This window comes from Myotis daubentonii, chromosome 3 (genome assembly GCF_963259705.1).
Source record: "Myotis daubentonii chromosome 3, mMyoDau2.1, whole genome shotgun sequence".
In the NCBI taxonomy this organism is placed as follows: Eukaryota; Metazoa; Chordata; class Mammalia; order Chiroptera; family Vespertilionidae; genus Myotis; species Myotis daubentonii.
The window spans coordinates 148,086,360-148,109,529 of NC_081842.1; the positions used below are offsets into that span (position 1 = coordinate 148,086,360).

Below are 23,170 nucleotides of genomic sequence, written 5' to 3' on the forward strand. Positions count from 1 at the left end.
TGGAGAAAATATCTGCAAACAACACTTCTGATAAGGGGTTATCCAAAATATATAAAAAACTCATACAATTATTCAACAACAAAAAAGGAGCAATCCAAATAAAAAATAGGCAGAAGACCTGAATAGATTCTTCTCTCGAGAAAACCCACAAATAGAAAACAGATGTATGAAAAGATGTAACTCCACTAGCTATTAGGGAAATGCAAATCAAAACTACAATGAGATACCATCTCACACCTGTGAGAATCGCTATTACCAACAAAACAAGTAATAACCAGTGTTGGAGAGGTTGTGCAGAAAAAGGAACCCTCATTTACTGCTGGTGGGAATGTAGACTGGTACAGCCACTATGGGAAACAGTGTGAAGGTTCCTCAAAAAATTAAGGATATAGCTAACATATGACCCAGCAATCCCTCTTCTGGGTATCTACCTGAAAAATGTAAAAACATGTATTCATAAAGATATACATATCCCTATGTTCAGTGCAGCATTATTCATGGTGACCAAGACATGGAAACAATTTTTCTAGTATCTTTCAATATGACTGGATAAAAAAAAAAAAAGATGTGGTACAGCCCTGGCAGCTGTGCTAAATGGTTAGAGCATCAGCCTGTGCACTTGAGGGTCTTGGGCTCAATTCCTGGTCAAGGGCATATACCTGAGTTGCAGATATAATCCCCACTGTATGGGAGGCAACCAATTGACGTGTCTCACATCGATGTTTCTCTCTCTCTCCACCCTTCCCGCCCTTCCATTCTCTCTCAAAAAAAAAAAAATCAATGAAGAATATATCCTCACTCCTCAGGTGAGAATTAAAAAAAAAAAAAGATGACGTGGTACGTATATACAATGGAATACTACTCAGCCATAAGAAAAGATGAAACACTGCCATTTGCGACAACCTGGATGGATCTTGAGAATATGATGCTAAGCAAAATAAGTCAAGTCACACAGAAAAAGTCAAGAACATTCACATGTGGGATATAAAACTAAAAGCAACAAATGAACAAGCAATCCAAACAAACAGAAACTAACAGACACAAACAACAGTACGGTGTTTAGCAGCAGCAAAGGAGGGCGGGGGAGGAAGTAAAGGGGATCAAATATATAGTGGAACCTCATTTCTCTAACTCAATTCGTTCCAGAAGGCTGTTTGAGAAGTGATTTATTCAAAAACAGAATAATTTTTTCCATTACAAATAATGTAAATTGAATTAACACATTCCAGACTCCTAAATGATTCTGTTTTAACCTTTCTTATATACAGTGCATGTCTAATGTACTGCTTAATTTATAAACAAACGCTTCTTTTCTTAAATTTATTGACTTCCTATTAGCCTTAAAGGAATTTTCCACATATCACTGTCTCTGAGATACTATCACCAGCTAACTGCTTTTAGTTTATCTAATCAACAATTTTTCTACCTCTTCAATTACCTATGATTGCTGTTTTGTGAGCAATTTCACACCCTGAGCAACATTAGCACTCTTTTTTTAAAAAAAATTTATTTTATTGCTTAAAGTATTGCAAAGAGTAGTACATATGTCTCCTTTATTTCCCCATTGACCTTCCCCCGGCCTCCATTGTTTGCACTCTTGATGGCCTCTTTATGTTTTCAAATTGTGTTAACCCTCTATTTCACCAGCAACAAAAGCCTTCTCTCCTTTGTTGCCTGAGAGACACGTTTTGTCACGCTGAGGTATCAACACAAAAGGGTTGTCAGCTGAGACATTTTTTCTGTGAACAACTTGGGTAGAGAATCAAATTGTTTGAGATGGGAGACGTTAGAGAAAGGAGGTTTTGATTGTATAGTGATGAAAGATGATTTGACTTTGGGTGGTGAACACAATGCAATAAACAGATGATGTATTATAGAACTGTACACTTGAAACCTGTCTAATTTTATTAATGTCACCCCAATACATTTAATAAAAAATGAAACAAAAAAATTATAACTTCAGCCTCAAACTAATCACTCATTTGTCATCGCCACTTAGACATCTAATAGAAATCTCAAATTTAATATATCTAAAATCAAACTCTTGATTATGTCTATGCCTCCAAATCTGCCTATCTCCTAGTATTCCCCATCTCAGTAAATGCTCAGATACTCTGGCCAAAGTCTTTGACCTCTATTTCACTCAAAACCTACATTACATCCTGTTGGTTCTAATTTCAAAATATATCCAGAAATTCAACCATTCTCAAAAGTTCTACATCTCTCCTCCTGCCTATCCAAAATCATCTCTTGCCTGGATTATTACAAGTAGCCTCCTAGTGATGGTGAACCTATGACACGTGTGTCAGAGGTGACACGTGAACTCATTTTTTTGGTTGATTTTTCTTTGTTAAATAGCATTTAAATATATAAAATAAATATCAAAAATATAAATCTTTGTTTTACTATGGTTGCAAATATCAAAAAATTTCTATATGTGACACAGCACCAGAGTTAAGTTAGGGTTTTTCAAAATGCTGACATGCCAAGCTCAAAAGGTTCGCCATCACTGTCCTAGATAGTGTTTTTTACTAGATAGTTTTTGCTTTTGCATCTTTATCATCCATTCTTCGTAAAGCAGCCAGAGTAGTCCTTTAAAAACATAAATCAGATCATGTCATGTCCTTAAGCAGAATGCTTCAACGGCTTCCCATTACACTTCAAATAAAATCCAAACTTCTTACAGGAACTATAAGATCCCTTTCGTACCCCACAGAATTATCTCTGACTTTCTCAGCTACTACTCTCCCTCTTGTTTACACCAAACCAGCCACACATATCCTAGCTGATTTTTGAACATGAGGCATGCTAACACCTCAGCATTTTAGGAGCTGTTGTTCCCTTTCCTCCAATGTTCTTCCTCCAGATACTGAGATAGTTTACTTCCTTATTTCCTACAGGACTCTAATCAAATGTCAGAGGCCTGTCCTGATCACTCTATTTAAAATAGTACCCCTGTCACAAGGCATCCTCTTACCAACTTTCTTCATAACACTTCTTTTCACCTGGCATTAGAACGTATGTCTATTTAGTTGTTTATTGATGGTCTCCCCACTAAAATGGAAGTTCTGTTTGGACAGGTTCTTAGTCATTTTTGTTTATTCACATAATCCTAGAAACTACTATTATATAGTTTTTCAATAAATTCTAAATGAAGTGAATGGCTGAATAAATGATATACAGTGAACACAACGGTAATCTTAAAGGCTAAATGAAAACAAATTTTATCAGGTTTTATAGAAGACTAGAGGCCCGGTGCACAAAAATTTGTGCACTCGGGGAGTGGGGAGCCTCAGCCCAGCCTATGCCCTCTTGCAGTCTGGGACCACTCAGAGGATGTCCACCTGCTGGCTTAGGCCTGCTCCCTGGGGGATCGGGCCCAAGCTGGCAGTCAGACATACCTCTGGCAGCCCGGCAGCCCTTGGGGGATGTCCACTTACCAGCAGGGAGCAGGCCTAAGCTGCAGTTGGACATCCTTAGCGCTGCTGAGGAGGTGGGAGAGGCTCCTGCCACCACCGCTGTGCTGGCAGCCATCAGCCTGGCTTGTGGCTGAGCAGAGCTCCCCCCGTGGGAGCACACTGACCACCAGGGGGCAGCTCCTGCATTGAGCGTCTGCCCCCTGGTGGTCAGTGTGTGTCATAGTGACCAGTCATTCCCAGTCGTTCTGCTGTTAGGGTCAATTTGCATATTACCCTTTTATTATATAGGATTGAGGCCTGGTGCATGGGTGGGGGCCGGCTGGTTTTCCCTGAAGGGTGTCCCGGATCAGGGTGGGAGTCCCACTTGGGTGCCTGGCCAGCCTGGATGAGGGGCTGATGGGTGTTTGCAGGCTGGTCACACCCCCTTCAGGATGGGGGTCCCCACTGTGGTGCCTGGCCAGCCTGGTGAGGGGTTGATGGTTGTTTTCAGGCTGGCCAAGCCCCCCGGTGACGGAAGCTCCCAGCCTCTCCTTTTTTTCCTTTTTTTTTTTATTCTGGGATTTATTTACCTTCTATAATTGAAACTTTGTAGCCTTGAGTGGAGCTCAGAGCCGGCCAGGGCGGGCGGGAAGCTTGGCTTCCTCCATCGCCAGAGGCAACCCAAGCCTCCTGCTTGCTCCAGCTCCGTGGCCACAGCCGGCTGGAAGCAGGTATCTGGGGTTTATTTATCTTCTATAATTGAAACTTTGTTGCCTTGAGTGGAGCTCAGAGCTAGCCGCAGCAGGCTGGAAGCTTGGCTTCCTCCATACTTGGGCAACCAAGCCTCCTGCTTGCTGCAGCTCCGTGGCTGCCGGCCGCCATCTTGGTTGGGTTAATTTGTATATAGTTGCTCTGATTGGCTGGTGGGCATGGCTTAAGGCATAGCGAAGGTATGGTTAATTTGCATGTTTGTCTTTTGTTAATGTAGATTGTCTTGTTTATTATACCACAATTTCATAATGTGTAAATTTTGTTTTAAACACAATATTACATTTATATAGCTTTTTACATGTAAATAGTAAGTTAAGCTTTTTTTTTTTTTTTTTTTTTTTTACAGAGAGGAAGGGAGAAGGATAGAAAATTAGAAACATCAATGAGAGAGAAACATCGATCAGCTGCCTCCTGCACACTCCCCACTGGGGATGTGCCCGCAATCAAGGTACATGCCCCTGACCGGAATCGAACTCAGGACCCCTCAGTCCGCAGGCCGACACTCTATCCACTGAGCCAAACCAGCTAGGGCTAAGCTTTTCTTAATATGAGAAAGGGTATGGAGAAATGAAAAGAAACTATAACACTGTCTTGAATCTATGCTAAAAACACTTTTTAAATTGTTCAGGCTACCAAACCTATTTTTATGTGTTTAAAAATGAGGCAAATGGGCACTTTAAAAAAGCGACGGTAATATTACCTAGAAGAGATTATTTATTTCCATATGCAAACTATAGATTAAATGCTTATAAACAATGTTGAGTGTAGTAGGTATATAGTTGCCTATTCAGTATGATATGTTCGAAGAATAATGGGAGTAGATAAATCATGTGAATGAGATATTCTGAGCCACTGTAGAAGTTTATGACCAAAACAAAGGTTACCTTAATCTTTACTAGAATGGTTTCCAGGAATTCTAGAAACAAACTAATTTTGAACATTTTCCAATATTCTTGAGTTAAAAATACTTTCCTAATACGAGGTAGAATAAGTCCTTTAAGCAAATATAGAGATTATATTTAATAAAAAATATAGGTTATTTTTAAAAAATTACTTTTCAAAGCAAAATTTTTAACTCTACTTTTCAGTTGTAAAAGCATTCCAAACTTACAGTGAATTTTTTGTACTTTCAATATTTGTGTACATCATCTAATGGCATGCTTCATTTAAAGATGGATTTCCTACAACTAATAAAATGATATTCACTGGAGACAAATCATTATAACTTCTAATGTATAAGATACATACCTGAGTTAAGCCAGCACCTGTTTGCATAGAAGACTTTTTAAATAGTCTCACTTCTTTGTTTATGTATCTTAGCATTCCACTAAGAGTACTGAAGTCATTATTCTCAGAACTGTCATCTTCTAGGTCATATGTGAGAGGTTTAAATGAGTCAGACTGGGTATAAGTCAGATCCTTCTGGCTTTCTTCTAATGTTGAAGGTTGTCCTAATTGCATTTTTTTTAAGTCCTGTAGTAATTCTGCAGAAAGATCTTCATCACTATAAGTTTTGAAACTAAGGTCACTGGCACTAATGGAGCGACGTAGTTTTCTACACTTGAGAAAAGCTGTTTGAGCATGTTTGGTAAATTTTGGATCTTGAATGCCAGGCATATTTCCTATTGGAGATGTGAAGGAGGCTGGTAGAAACTTGACATCTTCTGACCTTTCATGTCCAGAAATTTTGGCTTGTAATCTGGTTAATTCTGATTCCTGTAGAAAAATTGTACATAGGAGGTACTCAATACCCTTCGTTAAATAAAATTGCTGACTCTTAGAAGTCATCTAAGTCAACCTTCATCCCAGTATAAAAATTCCTTTTATAACAAATTAACAGGGTTTTCCCAGCTCTGTTTCAAGCCTTTTGGACAATTACATATATTCACTTGAAATACGTTTAAACTACACTAAGGAATTCCATAAAAACTAGATTTTCCTTATATAATTCTTTTCTGCTTAGTGTTAATCACAGTATCATTCTCTAGTCAAGACTAAAATCTTCATCTAAAAATTTCTCTGCAAAAGTGTAAAAATACACAATCTTTTGTTAATCTAATATATACACACAAAAAACCCCACAACTCCCTTCAGAATTTTTGTTTATTGTTTTATTGCTTAAAGTATTACAAAGGTTATTACATATGTGTCCTTTTTTCCCCCCCGCCCTTAACAATCCCCTGGCCTCTCCTACCCCCCAGTGTCTTATGTCCATTGGTTATGCTTATATGCATGCATACCAGAATTTCTAATAGAAAATAAATGTATATTAGCTACTCTGCTTTATATGTCCTCATTATAAGAAAGCTTTATTATGGTAGAAAATTTTCAAAGAAAAACCTTTAAGAAAATGATTACTAATATTTGATAAATCAATCCTTATTAAATAAACTTTTCATTTCTATTATTTTTCCATGTCCTACATTTGGGTCTTCTGACCCAATTTTGGGATCCTAAGAATGAGGTTACATTGAAAAATAATAAAGCCTAAGAAAGTGAAGAAAATACATTTTCATTTTAAAACTTAAATGATATGTGTAGTAGTCTCCTGTTCAAATACATTCCTTTTCTTATGGGTATCCATCCTATCTAATAAAAGAGAAACATGGTAATTGGCGTATGACCGTTACCCTTCCCATTGCCTGCCTAATCAGCGAGATATGCAAATTAACTGCCAGCCAAGATGGCGGCCGGCAGCCAGGCAGCTTGAAACTAACATGAGGCTTTCTGGCTTCAGTGACGGAGGAAACCAACATTCCCCACCTGCTTTGCCGGCCTCTGAGCCTGCAGTTTAAGAAACATTGTAACAAATATAGAAGCTAAACAAAACCCCAGAAACCTGCTTTCAGTGAGGCCCGGATCTCAGAGCTGGAATTGATACAGTTTTGATTATAGAACCGAAACAAACCAGATACATTCTTTCAGCATCAGAAGCCTCAGAGCTGGAGCCTCAGAGCTAAAGCTGGCCCAGAATAAAAAAAAAAGAAAAAAAGGAGCAGTTGGGAGCTTCAGTCGGCCTGAAAACAGCCCTCAGCCCCTCACCCAGACTGGCCAGGCACCCCAGTGGGGACCCCCACCCTGAAGGGTGTGTGACCAGCCATCAGTGTGACAAGGGGCAGCGCCCAAACCCCCTGATCGCCCTGCGGCTCTGTGTGTGACAGGGGGCGGGGCCACAACCTCCCTATCCGCCCTGCTCTGTTCGTGACAGGGGAAGGCGCCCCAACCCCCTGATCAGCCCTGCTCTGTGTGTGACGGGGTGCGGCGCCCCAACCCGCCCCCCCCCACACGGGCCCTGCTCTGTGTGTGACGGGGTAGAGCCATAACCTCCCCATTGGCCCTGCCCTGAGTATGAGAGTGGCGGCGCCCCAATCACCTGATCGGCCCTGCTCTGTGGGTGATAGAGGATGGCGCCCCAACCCCCTGATCCGCCCTGCCCTGAGTGTGACAGGGGGCGGTGTCCCAACTCCCCTATCAGCCCTACTTTGTGAGTGACAGGGGGGAGCTCCACAACCCCCTGATTGGCCCTGCTCTGTGCGTGACAGGGGAAGGCGCCCCAACTCCCCATTCGGCCCTGCTCTGAGCCCAACCAGGGGCTGCACCTAGGGATTGGGCCTGCCCTCTGCCACCCGGGAGCAGGCCTAAGCCAGCAGGTCGTTATTTTCCGAGGGGTTCCAGACTGCGAGAGGGCACAGGCCGGGCTGAGGGACCCCCCCCCCCCCCCAGTGCACAAATTTTTGTGCACCAGGCCTCTAGTAAGATATAAATTTCTAAATCAGCTATTTTTAATTTGATACTTTTTATATTTTCTAAAAATACAGCGCTTATAACTGTCATTACCACAGTGTGCATTACAAAATGCAAATTTAATATGCATATATCAGTTCTTTTATATCATTATACTACTTCATCTAGAAAAAGTTTAAAAGTGGCAGGTGTGCCAAATTTTTTAATGTAAGTCTTGGATTCACATTCTTATAATTACAATTAATAAAGTACCTATAGAGTAGATATATACTGCTATGTGGGAAGTTTAAAAAAAAACAACAAACCTCTTGCGTGTTATCTAGCCACAATTGAGAAATGCAGTATCTCACAAAGTAGGATTCCACTTAAGTTAAACATCTGACTTTTATAATAAAAGGTACTGTACTGCCCTAACTGGTTTGGTCAGTGGATAGAGCATCGGCCTGCAGACTCAAGGGTCCCGGGTTCGATTCTGGTCAAGGGCATGTACCTTGGTTGCGGGCACATTCCCAGTAGGGGGTGTGCATGAGGCAGCTGATCGATGTTTCTCTCTCATCGATGTTTCTGGCTCTCTATCCCTCTCCCTTCCTCTCTGTAAAAAATCAATAAAATATATATTTTTAAAAAATGTACTGTACTGAATACATTGAACATCATTCAACTTTTTCTTAAGACTCAACGAAGGTTCCTGTTGTAATCATCATTGTAATGTGCCATAATATAATGATGCCTTTAGGGCTCTCAGAAAATGGTCTTAGCTTTGCTCTCACTCCAGTTGCCCTCAAAACTAGGCACTTTTGCCCTAGCCAGCTTGGCTCAGTGGATAGAGCATCGGCCTGCAGACTGAAGGGTGCAAGGTTCGATTCTGGCCAAGGGCACATGCCTGGGTTGCGGGCTCCATCCCCAGTGTGTGGTGTGCAGGAGGCAGCCAATCAATGGTTCTCTCTCATCATTGATGTTTCTATCTCTCTTCTTCTCCCTTCCTCTCTGAAATCAATAAAGAAATATATTTAAAAAAACAACAACAAAAAACTAGGCACTTTTTAGGGTACTAAAGTAAATGAGATGGAAAGATTAATTGCGTCAAACACTGTTTATCATTTCTCTTCTCTTTTTGTTCTCTGTATTTAATGCTGCTACTAATGGAATTGCTTTCAATTATTTATAGCTACTTCTTTATTTTTTAAATTTTTAATATTTTCTTTTTTCCCCTCTTTTTTCTATTTTTTTCTTAACAATAACCCACAACCGTCGTACCAACTTAATATTATTTTCTTAATATATTTTTTGTTTTTTAAAAAAATATTTTTATTGATTTCAGAGAGGAAGGAAGAGGGAGAGAGAGATAGAAACATCCATGATGAGAGAGAATCATGGATTGGCTGCCTCCTCCAAGTCCCCCACTGGGGATTGAGCCCACAATCCGGGCATGTGCCCTTGACTGGAATCGAATCTGGGACCTCTCAGTTCCCAGGCTGAGGCTCTATCAACTGAGCCAAACAGGCTAGGGCTATATTTTTTATTGTTGATAGTATTACAGATGTCTCCTGTTTTGCCCTCCTGACCCCCTCCTCCCGGCCCCTAGCAACCCCTCCGCCCCCGTAGCTACTTCTAATTGTTACAGTTATGCCAGCTTTTACTCTTCTATTAACTTTTCTTACTTCTTTCTCTCCTATGAGCCAGCTGACACTGACTTTGAAAGCTAGTGTCAGAAAACAAAGGAATTCGCCCTGATCAGTGTGTTTAAGTGGTTAGAGCATCGGTCTGCACACCAAAGGGTCACAGGTTTAATTCCCAGTCAAGGACATGTACCTTGCTTATGGGTTCCCTCTCCAGCCCTGGTTGGGGTTTGGAGGGAACCAGTCAATGTGTCTCTCTCACATCCATGTTTTTTCTCTCTCTCCCCCTTCTTCCCTCCCTTCCACTCTCTCTGAAAAGTAGTGGAAAAAATATCCTCATGAGAGGATTAACAAAAAAAATAATAATAGAAAACAAAGGAATTCTATTTTCTGACTGGTATATTTGCTAATTATGGTACATGTTCTAAGATCTCTATATGTATAGTTAATTTTAGAATTGCTGATATTTACCCAGTATTTTGGCAATTTTCAAAGTAGTTGAACTTAAAAAACTTCTGGATAATAGATAAGTGCAATCTAATTGTATTTATCTCATTGGTAATATCTAACAAATGAGTAGAGATAACTACTGTGACAAGGAATACATAATGCAGAGTCTTTTCAATTTTTAGTCAATTTTTCCCAATGAAGTTTTATAATTTTGTATAAATGTTATTAATCGCCAGAATATTAGGTATATTAATGTTTCAATAAAAGCAGGAAGAGCCTGGCCAGTGTGGCTCAGTGGTTGAACATCAATCCATAATCCAAGAGTTCACCAGCTCAATTCCCAGTCAGGGCACATGACTGGGTTGCAGGCTCAATCCCCAATAGGGGGCGTGCAGGAGGCAGCCAATTGATGTTTCTCATCAATGTTTCTATCTCTATCCCTCTCCCTTCCTCTCTCTCTCTAAAATCAATAAAAACATACTTTAAAAAATTCAGGAAGAGTATTCAACCAAAACATAATTTTAGATTGTCTATTCAGGTTTCTTTTAGTACTGTGAATATCAAGGCATCCTATATAATAAAAGGCTAATATGCAAATAGACTGAACAGCAGAACAACTGGACAACCGAAAAACCGGTCATTATGACATGCGCTGACCACCAGGAAGGACGTGCAGAACATGATGGATGTTGGCAGCAGGCGGCAGAGCGCAGAACCTGGTGAGAGTCAGCCACGGTGGGATGGTGGAGCAGGTGAGCAGGGGCGCCAGATCAAGGTGAGGCACAGGTCGCTGTCATTGGGGCAAGCTTCTGGTGGTTACTGAATATTCTTTGCTCCTGTGCACCGCAGTCCCGCCTGGCGCTTGCACCCACTGCCAGTGCCAGCCCCATTCGCACCCGCTGCTGGTGCCGGAGCTGCCACTTGCACCTGCTGCTGGAGCCTGGCGCCATCCTGATCACTCGGTGCCATCAATGGATGTGAGAGGCAGCTGCCAGCCCCGATCGCCCCTGAGGGCTTCTCCACCTCCCCCTGCTCCTGAGGGGCAATCGGGGCAGCAGCTGCCACTCGCACCTGCTGACAGCACCAGCCCCACTCGCACCCACTGCTGGGGCCAGCTCCAATTGCTCTGCGCCGTCAGCGGGTGCAAGTGGGGTCAGCGCCGTCAGTGCATGGGAGCAGCAGCAGTGGGAGTAGGGCTGCTGGCAGACAGGGGACTGGGGTCCAGTGCAGGAGGGGCCGGGTGGGGGCACAGAGGATGGGCCAAGGTCTGCCCCTGTGCCCACTGTAGCCTCACAGCCCACAGTTCCTTTCAAAGTGCATGAATTCATATACTGGGCCACTAGTATTATATAAGAGATTTACGTGCTTAGCTTAGTAACTAGAAATATTTCTAAGGTATTATTTAATTAATATTTTTGGCTTTTAAATAATTTTCATTTTGCTATAAAATGATTTTTCTAACTATCAATTAGATTATTCTTTTTTAAGGTCTTAAAAAACTGACCATGTTAATCATACACATTGGCAGTTTTAAACTAACATTAAAATTTTTATCTCTATGCATCAATACTAATATTAACTCCAAATTCTAGAATAAACTGCCATGATCAGCAGGGTAAAGAAACAGAAATAGGCTATTTGAAAAAATGACATATATACTCAAGTCAAGTAAAAACTGCAGACTGGCAGTCTGGGAAGCATTTTTCTCAGCCTGTTGAGGTCTTGCTTCCAGGCATGTCATCAAATGAACTCTTATAAAAAATTTTCCAAAATAAATTTCTTTTCTAGCCCTAGCTGGGTGCTCAGTGGTTAGAGCATCAGTCTGCAGACTGAAGGGTCTTGGCTTTGATTCCCGCTCAAGAACACGATGTTTTCTGTCTTTCTCTCTCCATTCCACAATCTTTAAAAATCAATGGCAAAAATATCCTCAACTGAGGATTAACAACAAGAAAAAAATTTCTTACAGGTTTGCCATTCTTACAGCAACATATGCTTTATACACTTTTATATGTTTACTTACTTTAATAAGTAATGCTTCATTTGTAGCTTCAATTACTTCATTCCGGTCTTGGACTTGTTGATGCAAACTGCTTACAGTGTCCTGAGCTTCTTCTAATTCTAATTTTGCCTTCTCTAATTGTTCATTTAGTTGCTGAACAGAAGTCTTCTGAGAGTCAACAGAAATCTTCCACTTTGCATGGTTCTCTTGATGTGAAATCATCTATATAGCCCCAACATTGAAAAGGAAAAGAAGAAAATAGGGTGGTGTTGGTTTTAATAACATTCTAATACTTTTCACTTCCACCTAAATGAAAGTAAATTGTTTTTAATTACAAATATCTGATTTCTCAACAGATAATATACTCGAAGAAAAAAGAGAGGGAAGGAACTATAATCTTAAATTTACTTAAGAACCAAATAAAATGGACTAGTTTTGGATCCTGATTTGAACACATCACCATAAAGACATTTTTGTGACAATTAGGGAAATCTGAACAATGACTAGGTAGTTGGTGATATTAAGGAATTACTGTCAATTTTTAGGTGTGATAATGATATTATAGTTATAATTTTAAAAATAACCCTTATCTTTTAGAGATAGTTACTGAAATGTTTACTGATGAAACAGTGACATCTGGGATTTGCATCCAAACAATAGCTGGTATGTGGAAGGGGAAGGGAAGTGAGTGAGGTTAAAGATATAGTGACCACCATACTTCCCAGTTTGCCTAGGTCTTTCTGGGTTTTATGCCTTGGTGTCCTGGTTAGTTAGTAACAGCATCCCTTTTCATTCTCAAAAGTATTCCCTTTTAGATAAAATAAATGGTCAACATACTTATATATGAAATCAAATTGGCCAATCCAAGAGTTGTTAACTATTGAAGTTGAACAATAAAGATGGGAGAGGATATATACCATTCTCTCTACTTTTGAATGTTTAAAATTTCCACAATAAAAACTTTTTAAAAATCTCATTTTCATTAAAAAATCAGTTTTTTAAAAAAATATTTTTATTGATTTCAGAATGGAAGGAGAGTCTCTGAGAGAGAAACATCAATGATGAGAAAGAACCATTGCTTGGCTGCCTCCTGCACACCCACTACTGGGGATGAACTTGCAACCCAGGCATGTGCTCTGATCCAGAATCGAACCGTGACCTCCAGGGTCGTATGTAGGTCGACACTCAACCACTGAGCCACACAGGCAGGACCATAAAAAAATTAGTTTTGCACCCTAGCTGGTTTGACTCAATGGATAAAGCGTCAGCCTGCAAAAGCTCTTCCTCTTTGAAATCAATAAAAAATATATTTTTTAAATGCCAGCAAATATTTTTTTAAAAATCAGTTTTGCAATAATTATTCTTTTTATTATTTTATAAGAGTGAGTTTACTTTTAGAAAGTCACATAGGTAGAAGAAGTGAGCCACAGAAGAAATGGGCTTCAGGAAATGTTACAGAGACAAAAGAAGGGCCCTTGAAGCTTAGGAGAGAGAAGCAAGGAAATCATGCCTGGGGAAAGGGGGTAGTGAAAGGCAAGGTGGGCGGGCTCCTTAGAGAATGAGGCTTGCAATAATTATTAAGTGACTTTTCTGACAATTCTAAAACCTGTATTTTAAAAAATACTTAAAAATTTTTTGATCCCTTTTTCTAACTCTGTTATTTTAATGACATACTCTCATTTTTATAATCAATCAAATGCACTTTATTTTATTATTTTTTTAACTATATATTTTATTGACTTTTTACAGAGAGGAAGGGAGAGGGATAGAGAGTTAGAAACATCGATGAGAGAGAAACATCGATCAGCTGCCTCCTGCACACCCCCTACTGGAGATGTGCCTGCAACCAAGGTACATGCCCTTGACCGAAATCGAACCTGGGACCCTTGAGTCCACAGGCCAACGCTCTATCCACTGAACCAAACCGGTCAGGGCAAAATGCATTTTAGAAATAAATCTTTGTCAAGCAATATATAGGAGAAAAACGTTATTTTTTATTAGCCATGCAAGTATTTATTTTAATTACTCCTATTTGAAGTTCCTTACTTTGGAGAACAGCAATGGCATTTTATTACCCACTCTTTCCATTCCTTAAAAGCTTCAATAAAGTTTTGGCAAGTTCACTTATCTTCATGACTATGTTTCAGAGTGACTCCAGGTGCGTCAGCAGGTTCATCATCAATCCATCTCACCAGCCCTTTGTAACGTTCTATAATGTTGAAGCCAATAGTACACTGCAACTTGGGTAAATAGATAGGGTAAAGGTTTAGGGGTGCTAGTCAGCTTCTTTCAAGTGGCTGGAGCTTTGCATTAGGTATGCAAGCTACTGTCAGTGTTTAAGACTTATAGGATTGAGCCCTAGCCCGGCTCAGTGAACCCACGGACTGAAGGGTTGCGGGTTCGATTCTGGTCAAGGGCACATACGTTGGTTGCAGGATTGATCCCTGGCCTTGGTCCAGACACATGGGGGTGGCAACTAATCGATGTGTCTCTCCCCCCCCCTTCCATGCTAAGAATCAATGGAAAAAATATCCTCGGGTGAGGATTAACAACAACAACAACAAAAGACTTACAGGATTGAGCAGCAAAACACAAGTCACTTCAGGAATGTAAGTTATCAAAAGGTGAACAAATAGAAACAAAAGACAAAAAAATAGAAAAACAAAAGTTGAACAGTCACTTGAAGATGTTTTCTGCAGCTCTTCACTTTGCCTTTATAGTATGAGCTATAAAAAGCTGTCATACCTGGCAAAGCTGAATGTCCTACACCGTCTATCAAAGAGGCCTATCCAAAGACAAAATTCCAGGAGTTTCTGGAGTGCAAATCAACCATTGTCATTCCCATGAAAGCATCTTTAGATTTTGTCTTCTTTAAGCACTTCAGAATATGCCCTGCATGAATTAGTAGGTTCTTTGTGCTATCAATGACTCTACAAGAGCACCCCGTTGCAGAGACAGGAACTGGTTCTAGAAGTTTTACTGTCAAGCCACAGAAAAATGCTTCACAGTAGCCCTTCAGCCATTTATTATATTATTTACTGATAATTCTGGTCTTTCCAAGAGATCCAGTGCACTGTATATTGTGGAGAGCGGCTACAATTTTTGGACAGGTTCAAGCCTTGGACTAATGAGAGGGCATAGTCCTCTCACGGCCACGTGCAAGTCCCAGCTTGGAGGGCAGAGCCCTCCCAGTACAATTATTGCCAACAACTATGTTGTAAGCTTGAACCTATGGTCCGAACGCGTGGCCCCACGTGTCGGAGTGATGTGGCCTTGATAAGAGTTCAGGTGCATGTAATTGAGGAGGCTCGAAACCCACAAGAATGTTGTAAACATCTTGACCACGCCCTTACTTTGCCTCGTGGAATCTGGCTATAAAATAAAGACACGGCCTTTAGTCCATGGTGCTGTCTCTCCATCCGGGAGCAGCATCCCACCCAGACCCAGCTTTGCTCTCTTGTCTGTCTTTTCTCCATCCTTCACCGCCCCCTTTCGGGGTCACTGAACCAGGCTGAGCTGGTGCGGCAAATAAGGCACCCTGGGCCTGAGTATGCCATGGCCATGCCGGCTCGCCACAGTATATAAAAACTGTGGTTCTCTAGAGAGGGTGTCCTTCTTTAAGGATAACTGAAAGAGTGTCCAAAGTCTTGGGGAGTCTCTAAGTGGGAGGTGGTCAATCTAATTACAAATGCAAGATAATGGGTCCAAAGAAATCACTGTACAGCTGGAAGACTGTTCATCAAATGCTGCTGCCCAGATCTCATTTCTCATACTGTGATACAAGTGCTGGGTTCTTTGAGATGAGAGCTGTTTTTACTGTAGTGTCTGTTCAGATAATGAGAGGACTCTTCTATTGACATCGTGCTTCTATATAGTGCTTTCATTCTTCTGTTGTATGGGGCTTACAAGAACGGGCATTCTGGGCCTGACCAAAAAAGTGTTGTACTGAGTAAATTCACCCTTGGCAGGCCTCGACATGACCCGTAGTGGTACCTGTGTTACATGTTATTATGTCATACATATAAAAAATTAGTACCAAATTCTCCAAAGCAATACTAGAACCAAATTTTATAATTCATTTTATGTACTATCTGCTTATAAATAATTTCAGGTTGCTTACAAAAATAAAAGTTAATAAATGGATAATCTATAATAATAAAAGCACAATATGCTAATCAGACCAGACAACCTTGGGGATGAAGCCAGGGCTCCGAGGGAAGCCCAGGTATTGGGTGCCAGAGGGAAGCCGGTGCCAGCAGCCAGGGCAAGGAAGGCATACTCTTGCACGAATTTCGTGCATCCAGCCTATAGTCCTATATAATAAAGAGGTAATATGCAAATTGACTGTCATGCCCTTGCACAAGATGGCCACCCCCATGTGGTCACAAGATGGCCATGCTGGGCCAGCAGGGGAGGGCAGCTCGGGGAGACCGGGCCGGCAGGGGAGGGCAGTTGGGGGCAATCGGGCCTGCAGGGGAGCACTTAGGCGTCGATCAGTCTGGCAGGAGAGTGGTTAGGGGTGATCAGGCTGGCAGGCAGCAGCAGTTAGGGGCAATCAGGCAGGCAGGCAGGCAAGTGGTTGGGAGCCAGCAGTCCTGGATTGTGAGAGGGATGTCCAACTGCTGGTTGGATGTCCTACAGGGATCAGGCCTAACCCGCCAGTCAGACATCCCCGGAGGGGTCCCAGATTGGAGAGGGTGCAGGCTGGGCTAAGGGACACCCCCCCCCCACCCCGCCCAGTGCATGAATTTTGTGTACCGGGCCTCTAGTTAAAAATAAAAGCAGAATAGAGACCATATGATAAGTGTAATGAATAGGCACTAGCAAACACTTGAGATGGACTAATTATTACTGAGGGTCACTAAGTTGAGCAGTTAATATCAATTAAATAATTATGCTAAATCCAATAGCATTCACATTTCTCTTTAGAGACTAAAGGTTGTAATCTCTTGGAGTTACAAATATGTTTTGTTTGGCAGACACAATGTTTTCAAAGGGATCTGAATCTAAATGCATTTAAGCAAGACACAGTGAGCACAATCTAACCAATACTTCACAAAGATATTATCAAGCACCTTTTTTATTATGGTGCATTGTTTTTTTGTTTGTTTTTTTTTAATGAATCTTTATTGTTGACATTATAGAGGTCACTCCCCCCCCCCCCCACAGCTCCCTTCCACCCAGTTCCTACCCTGCTACAGGCCCTCACCATCCTATTATCTGTGTCCATAAGTAATGCATACATACATATAAGATCTTTGTCTAATCTCTTCCCCCACCCTCCCCCACCCCCTTCCCTTTGAGAATCACCAGCCTGTTCCATCTCCATGACCCTCATTCTATTCCATTCACCAGTTTATTCTGTTCATCTGATTTTTTTATGCTTTTGATTTTTTAGATTCAATTGTTGATAGATATGTATTTGTTGCCACTTTGTTGTTCATATTTTTTATCCTTAACTTTTTCTTCTTCCTCTTTTTTTAAATTAAATTTTTATTGTTCAGATTATTACAATTGTTCCTCTTTTTTCCCCCTATAGCTCCCCTCCACCCGGTTCCCACTGAACCCGCTGCCCTTAACCCCCCCTCCCCCCCACCAGTGTCCTCATCCATAGGTGTAAGATTTTTTTCCAGTCTCTTCCCACACCCCACACCCCCCACACCCCTTTTACCCTGAGAATTGTCAGTCCACTCCCTTTCTATGCCCCTGATTCTATTATATTCACAAGTTTATTCTGTTCATCAAATATTTTATTCACTTTATTTTTATTTTTTCACTTGATTTTTAGATTCACTTGTTGATAGATATGTATTTGTTCACAATTTTTATCTTTACCTTTTTCTTCTTCTTCCTCTTCTTAAAGAATACCTTTCAGCATTTCATATAATACTGGTTTGGTGGTGATGAACTCCTTTAGCTTTTTCTTATCTGTGAAGCTCTTTATCTGACCTTCAATTCTGAATGATAGCTTTGCTGGGTAGAGTAATCTTGGTTGTAGGTTCTTGCTATTCATTGCTTTGAATATTTCTTGCCACTCCCTTCTGGTCTGCATAGTTTCTGTTGAGAAATCAGCTGACAGTTGTATGGGTACTCCCTTGTAGGTAACTAACTGTTTTTCTCTTGCTGCTTTTAATATTATCTCTTTGTCTTTTGCTCTTGGCATTTTAATTAGGATGTGTCTTGGTGTGGTCCTCTTTGGATTCCTTTTGTTTGGGGTTCTCTGTGCTTCCTGGACTTGTAAGTCTATTTCTTTCACCAGGTAGGAGAAGTTTTCTGTCATTATTTCTTCAAATAGGTTTTCAATATCTTGCTCTCTCTCTTCTTCTGGCACCCCCATAATTCGGATGTTGGTAGGCTTGAAGTTGTCCCAGAGGGTCCTTACACTATCTTCATATTTTTGGAATCATTTTTCTTTTTGCTTTTCTGGTTGGGTGTTTTTTGCTTCTTCGTATTTCAAATCTTTGACTTGATTCTTGCGATCCTCTAGTCTGCTGTTGGATCCCTCTATAATATTCTTTATTACAGTCAGTGTATGCTTAATTTCTAGTTGGTCCTTATTTATTGATTGATTTTTTAAAATATATTTTATTGATTTTTTACAGAGAGGAAGGGAGAGGGATAGAGAGTTAGAAACATCAATGAGAGAGAAACATCGATCAGCTGCCTCCTGCACACTCCCCACTGGGGATGTGCCTACAACCAAGGTACATGCCCTTGACTGGAATCGAACCTGGGAACTTTCAGTCTGCAGGCCGACGCTCTATCCACTGAGCCAAACCGGTTAGGACTAGTTGGTCCTTTTTTATATGCTCGAGGGTATCACTAGATCTGTTGAGGGTCTCACTAAATTTATTGGCAGTTTCTAGAAAATTCTTAAAAAACCTTATAACCGTGGTTTTGAACTCTATATCCAGTAGTTTGCTTGCCTCCATTTCTGTCATTTGTGACCTGCTTCTTTGTCTCCGCATTTTTGTTGCTTCCCTGTGTTGATAGAGTGGCTTTCTATGCTAGGTGTCCTATAGGGCCCAGTGGCTCAGCTGCCCCCATTACCTGAGGTGGACACTCTTGGTGCACCCCTTTGTGGGCTGTATGCACAGTCTTGTTGTAGTTAAGCCTTGATTGTTGTAGGTATCACTGGGAGGAATTGACCTCCAGGCCAATTGGCTGTGAGAATCAGCTGTGTCTATGGTGGGAGAACTTCTGTGCTGGAAACACCCTTCTGGGGCAAGACTTGCTTCAGTGGGGCTTTGGTGCTCACTGAGTCTGCCCCCTGAATGTGTCCCTTGTGGATCTGAGGAGTTGTAATCTGGATGGTCCCCCTCTGACCACTGGGTACACTGGCTCTTGGATCTCTAAGGAGGTGCTAATTTAGCCTCTGCCTGAGGTTACCCAGCAGGAGCTATGAAGAGAACTGCAGATTCCCCTTCCTTTTTTGGAGTTTGGAGGTGCCCAGATGAGGCCCAGCTGTGAAGCAATGCAAACTGCTGTGGGGCCTTGGGCCTTCTTTTGGATGTTCTGGGTCTCTCTGACCCAGCTGCAGTTTGTTAGGTAATTTTAGATTGCAACGGGCCAGGCCATTCATATGCAAAAGCCTCTGTGCACAGCTTGGGTGGGGCGGGGTCTCAGGGAATCAACAGGGTGGAGCAAACAGCTATGGCTGATCCTCAGCCCTGTCCAAAGAGGCCCCGGGTCTCAGGGTCCCAAGGTAATCGCTGCAAGCACCTCTGGAGAAAGCCGCCCTCGTGCTCTGCCCGATGCCAGACAGTCCAGTTTCTCCCCATATGAATCTGGGTCCACAGAGACTCGCTCAGAACTGGAGTTCAGAGCAGTCGGGAGCTTGTGTCTCCTTCCCAATTGAAAAGACAACCACGTCCTCAGTTGCCAGCCCTTTCCACATGAGCCTCCATACCCTTGCACTTTACTTCTGCACCTCCTCTGAGTCTCAGTGTGCTTTTCTCTTTCCTTCTAGTTGTAGAATTTCCACTCAGCCAGCCTTCCTGTGGTTCTGGATTATGTCTGTTTTGTCTTTCAGTTGTATTTTTGAAGTGGCTGTGCGAGGCAGCAATTTCAGGTGTTTACCTATGCCGCCATCTTCTTCCTCTTCTTAAAGAATACCATTCAACATCCTATATAATAACACCCTAATATGCAAATTAACCAAATGGTGGAAGGACCGGTTGCTATGACGTGCACTGACCACCAGGGGGCAGATGCTCAATGCAGGAGCTGCCCCGTGGTAGTCAGTGCGCGCCCACAGAGGGAGCGCCACTCAGCTACAAGTCGGCCTCATGGCTGGGGAGCGTAGCGACGGTGGCGGAAGCCTCTCCTGCTTCCAGACAGCGCTAAGGATGTCTGACTGACTGCAGGCTTACGACAACCCCTGAGGGCTCCCAGACTGTGGGAGGGCACAGGCTGGGCTGAGAGATGCCCCCACCCTCTAGTGCACGAATGTCATGCACTGGGCCTCTACTTTCATGTAATACTGGTTTGGTGGTGATGAACTCCTTTAGCTTTTTCTTGTCTTATAAGTACCACGCGCTAACCGATTGTGCCACTGGAGCTCCTGCTTTTTCTTTTCTGTGAAGCTCTTTATCTGACCTTCAATTCTGAATGATAGCTTTGCTGGGTAGAGTAACCTTGGTTGTAGGTTCTTGCTATTCATCACTTTGAATATTTCTAGCCACTCCCTCTGGCCTGCAAAGTTTCTGTTGAGAAATCAGCTAGCCGTCATAGGTAGGTAGGTAGGTAACTGCTCCCTTGTAGGTAGGTAACTGCTTTTCTCTTGCTGCTTTTAGGATTCTCTCTTTGTCTTTTGTCCTTGGCATTTTAATTAGGATGTGTCTTGGTGTGGTCCTCTTTGGGTTCCTCTTGTTTGGGGTTCTCTGTGCTTCTTGGACTTGTAAGTCTATTTCTTTCACCAGGTAGGGGAAGTTTTCTGTCATTATTTCTTCAAATAGGTTTTCAATATCTTGCTCTCTCTCTTCTTCTGGCACCCCCATAATTCTGGTGTTGGTACGCTTGAAGCTGTCCCAGAGGCTCCTTACACTATCCTCGTATTTTTGGATTCTTTTCTCTTTTTGCTCTTCTGGTTGGGTGTTTTTTGATTCCTTGTATTTCAAATCTTTGACTTGATTCTTGGGATCCTCTAGTCTGCTGTTGAATCTCTGTATATTATTCTTTATTTCAGTCAATGTATGCTTAATTTCTGACTGGTCCTTTTCCAATTTTTGGCATTCTCACGAAGATCTTTGAAGGTTTCACTAAGTTCCTTGGAGGTTTCTAGAACATTCTTGAGTAACCTTAAAACTTTGGTTTTGAAATCTATATCCAGTAGTTTGCTTTCATCCATTTCTTTCATTTGTGACATGTTTCTTTGTCTCTGCATTTTGGCTGCTTCCCTGTGTTTGTTTCTATTTATTGGGTAGCTGCTAAGTCTCCTTGAGTTGATAGAGTGACCTTGTGTGGTAGATGTCCTATAGGGCCCAGTGATTCAGCCTCTCCAGTTAGCTGAAATGGATGTTCTTGATGCACCTCTTGTGGGCTGTGTGCACAATCTTGTTGTAGTTGAGCCTTGATTGCTGTTGGTGTCACTGGGAGGAATCGACCTTCCCGCCACTTGGCTGTGGGGTCCAGCTGTGACTACAGTGGGAAAGCTGCTGTGCTGGAGACACCCTTATGCAGCAGGACTTGCTTCAGTGGGGCTTTGGTGCTCACTGAGTCTGCCCCTTGAGTGTGTTGCTTTTGGATGCATAGAGTTATAATCTGGTATGGTCTGATCCTCACCATGGGGTACACTGGGTCTTGGTTCTCCAGGGAGGTGCAAAGTCAGTCACTGCCTGGGGCCACCCAGCAGGAGCTACAGAGAGATCTGCAGATTCCACCTCTTAGTATCAGGTTTGGAAGTGCCAGACGAGGCACAGCTGTGAAGCAAGGCAGGCTGGTGCTGGTGCTGGGTCTTGGGCCTTTTATTGATAGCTTTGGGGCTCTTTGACCCAGTTGCAAATTGTTTGACATGTTTTAGGCTGAGAAAGGACAGGCCATTCATATGCAAAAGCTGCTGCCCACAGCTTGGGTGGGGTTGTAAATTGGGTGGGGCGGGGTCTCAGGAATCATCAGGGCAGAAGAAACAGCAGTGGCTTCCAGTTAGCCCTGCACTGGGGAGTTCTCAGCACAGGAACAATGACCACTATGAGCACTTCCATCTGGAAGAAAGCCGCCCTCGTTTTCCTGCCCCGATGCCAGACTGTCCAGTTTCTCCTCCTATGTGTCTGGATCTCCCAGGCCCTCATCTGTGTGAGAATAAACAAGTCATCTTTTCTGCCAAAGAACAGTTTAGACAGCTGCCATGCAGGCCACATGACTTGGAGCTCTATCTTGAAACCGCAAGGCCAACCCCTCCCTTCGAATTAGTCAATCGTGAAAGACTGTGCGCCTGAGCTCCAATCAAGAGGGACAAGTGACATGCGTCAGGGATTATAAAGCCGAGCAGACCACCTGCTCAGTGTGTGTGTGCTTCCAGACCATGTGTTGCGCACCCTTCTACGTAAAGTAAAGTAATTTGCTTTGCTGCCTGGCTCCCGAGTATGTTTTGTGTTCTACCAAGACCCCTAAATTTGGGGGATCACCTTCTTACACCTGGCACTGGTGCTCAGAGGAAGTGGGAGCTTGTAAGTTCAGTTCGTGGTGCCGGCCTTTTAAGAGGAGCAGCTGGGTTTCCAGCAGCCCGTGTGTCACTCAGCCCCAATCTACACTGGTTTTTACAGTCCGTAGTTCTTACTGCCCGTAGGAATTTCTTTTTCCAGCTCTGGATCCTGGTTTGGGTGTCTGGTGTGGGGCTGGAACCCCTAGCTCCTCCAAGCACCCTCTGCAGAGGTGACCTCCCTCCCGATTATAAAAGCGGCACACATGGGTGCCGGACCAGGCCGTGCCGTGCCTCCGCACCTCCTACCAGTCTCAGTGTGCTTTATTCTTTGCCTCTCTAGTTGTAGTACTTCCACTCAGCCAGCTTTCCTGTGGTTCTGGATGATAGTTGTTCTGTATTTTAGTTGTAATTTTGATGTGGTTGTGGGAGGCAGCAAGTACAGGCATTTGCCTACACTGCTTTGAAAGGTGTTTAATATAAATGTATTTGCAAGTTTTGCCATTAGAAAAATGCCTTATTAGAACTTCACAAGTATTTTATTTAGATC

General features: G+C 42.4%; 1 protein-coding gene and 1 pseudogene across 12 annotated transcripts in view; both read right to left on the bottom strand.

The window, feature by feature from the left end:
- Nucleotides 1-23,170, bottom strand: part of CCDC18 (coiled-coil domain containing 18) — a 144,851-nt gene that overhangs the window by 18,091 nt on the left and 103,590 nt on the right. For 9 of the 12 annotated variants that reach the window (XM_059688810.1, XM_059688820.1, XM_059688815.1 and 6 more), the window contains 2 exons: nucleotides 12,003-12,203; nucleotides 5,418-5,885 (listed from right to left, as the gene is read on the bottom strand). In XM_059688810.1, coding sequence (XP_059544793.1) covers nucleotides 5,418-5,885; nucleotides 12,003-12,203 — 669 coding nt within the window. The remainder of the gene's footprint in view (nucleotides 1-5,417; nucleotides 5,886-12,002; nucleotides 12,204-23,170) is intronic. The other 3 variants (XM_059688823.1, XM_059688822.1, XM_059688817.1) reach the window with 2 other exon arrangements.
- Nucleotides 14,102-16,033, bottom strand: LOC132231906 (archaemetzincin-2-like; annotated as a pseudogene).